The 2,282-nt window shown below is 50.7% G+C and overlaps 1 protein-coding gene across 1 annotated transcript; it reads left to right on the forward strand.

Annotated features, from left to right (window-relative positions):
• Positions 1–462: 462 nt before the first annotated feature.
• On the forward strand, positions 463–1,187 carry LOC309449225 (feather keratin 1-like; the record flags this gene model as incomplete). The annotated part of the gene is made up of 2 exons (XM_082071190.1): positions 463–526; positions 877–1,187. Exon 2 carries the CDS (start codon positions 879–881, stop codon positions 1,185–1,187), a length of 309 nt encoding a protein of 102 aa, XP_081927316.1. The 5' UTR covers positions 463–526; positions 877–878.
• Positions 1,188–2,282: the final 1,095 nt, after the last annotated feature.

Here is a 2,282-nt window from a genome sequence, read left to right on the forward strand (position 1 = left end):
ACAGCCCGACTGCCCAGGGATGCAATGGCAAGTGAACGCTGAAGCAAGTGAGAGAGAGAAGAGAGAGAAGCACGTGGCACATATTTAAAACCAGGAGCCTGTGGGTGCTCTGTGGAGATGTGCAGCATGGGGGGGAGCAGGGCCTGTTCTTGCACTGGGAGTTGCAAAAAAACACACTTCACTGCACCAAGCACGGGGATGTTGGTCCTACCAGAACTTGGGGCTCATCTTCTATCCAAAATGACACAATTCTGATGGCATATGCTTTGGTCTCTCATCCCAGCAAAAAAAAAGAAGCCTGTGTGGCAGAGCAGGCATGTCAGAAATGAGGAAATTAAATGTCAGCATTGATGGACATCAAATTACAACCTTGACATTACAATTTGCTTTGGAGGTATTTCTGTTGGAAAATTACTGCCCACGTGCAGTGACCATGGACCTGGGGCAGTGCAGGAGCAGTATAAAAGCGGGTCCTTCTCCTCACTCTCTCATCCACTCCTCTTGCCTCCATCTCCTTGGAATCCAGGTGAGTATGAATCCTTTTCTCCACCTCCTTCTCCTCCTTCTTCTTTAAGATTTTTCAGTACATTCCTGCACCTTAGTCCCATGCAGGGTCTTGAAGCTGTTTGTCACATTATATGGAATAAGACAGAAGGTGTGACATGGCTGGGTCTTGTTTGAGGTGTCTTCTGAGCTATGGGCCTGGCAGAGATCCCTGTGGGCTGGAACACTCATGGCAGGGCTTGACTCAGGGGAACGAGAAGTGTTTGTGCCCCCTACACAGTCACCAGCTCCTGTCTCCAGCTCTTGCCTTGGCTCCCATAGAACTTTTTTTTTTGTCCTGACCTCTCTTCCAGGTGCAGCTCCAGCCACAAGACATGTCCTGCTACAACCAGTGCCTGCCCTGCCAGCCCTGCGGCCCAACCCCACTGGCCAACAGCTGCAATGAGCCCTGTGTCCAGCAGTGCCAGGACTCTCACGTATACATCCAGCCCTCCCCCGTGGTGGTGACCCTGCCCGGCCCCATCCTCAGCTCCTTCCCGCAGAACACCGCCGTGGGATCCTCCACCTCCGCTGCCGTTGGCAGCATCCTCAGCTCTCAGGGAGTGCCCATCAGCTCCGGGGGCTTTGGCCTCTCTGGCTTGGGCAGCGGCATCTGTGGCACCAGGAGGTGTTTCCCCTGTTAAAGCTGCTGTTGATGGCCCTGGGGAAACCCCCCTGGGACTCACAGATGGCACCAGACTGGGGACAGAGCATACGCTTGTTGCTTCCAGATGGGCTGAGCAACCCCAACATTCCTTGCAAAAGGATGGGGCCAGCCTGGGCTTTCAGAAAGCATGGCCCATGCCCATGCCCTTGGCCTTTCCCCTCTTCCCGTGTCTCCTCTTTCAATTATGTCCTTGTTCCCTTGTGCTCCCCTGGGCTGTGAGCCCCACAAAGCCAGCCTAGGGAGGACCTGATGACCCTGCTCACTTCTGTGGGACAGACAAATAGATATCTGGCTCGATCTTCACCATAGCCAAGGGTCACAAACTTGTTTTCCTGTTCTGCCTCATTAAAGTTCTGCTGCATCTCAGCTCATGTCTCTTGTGCCATTCTTTTACCTTGAGATGATCTCCCAAGATGCCCAGGGACAGACGGGGTCCTCAGGTGTGGTTCTGGGAAGGGGTTGTTGGGATGCTTTTGCAGTGACTGTTAACACGGGCTTACATTGAGTGTGTTTAGCCATACCTAAGATCACCCTCTGATTTCTAAACTTCACTGCCCATCTGGGGTTTGATAGAATTGTATGACATAGTTCAGTGTCCATTGTTTCTCTAGAATAATTTTATAACACCCACCAAAGCATTGTCTACTCCACTATCAGCGAGCCTTGTGCCCTCAGGATCTCGTCCTCAGACAATTGCTCCAGGCTTCACACCATCCTGGCATCCCAGCTCGTACCAGTTGGTCAAGGTCTTTCTTGCATGAGAACAGTTCTGTAGATGCCATCTGATGAGTACTAAGAAGACTGGGAGCTTAGGTTTGTTGAAGGAGCTTTGAGTAACTCTATGTAGTGACCGACATTCCAGGCCAAAGCAGGAGGGTTGTGTCATGGGAAATAAGCTCTAAACTGACATTAATCTAAGTGGAACTGTTTGCAAACAGCTACAAATAGGGTTTATTCACCACTCCAACAACACCATGAAACACAGGTTTGGATATTATCTACAAATCAATTACTCCACAGCACAGACAAACTCAAGGATATCAGATCCCAAAAATCTAGAGTGATGAGTCAA

The sequence above is a fragment of the Streptopelia decaocto genome, assembly GCF_964273445.1.
Source record: "Streptopelia decaocto genome assembly, chromosome: 22".
Classification (NCBI taxonomy): Eukaryota; Metazoa; Chordata; class Aves; order Columbiformes; family Columbidae; genus Streptopelia; species Streptopelia decaocto.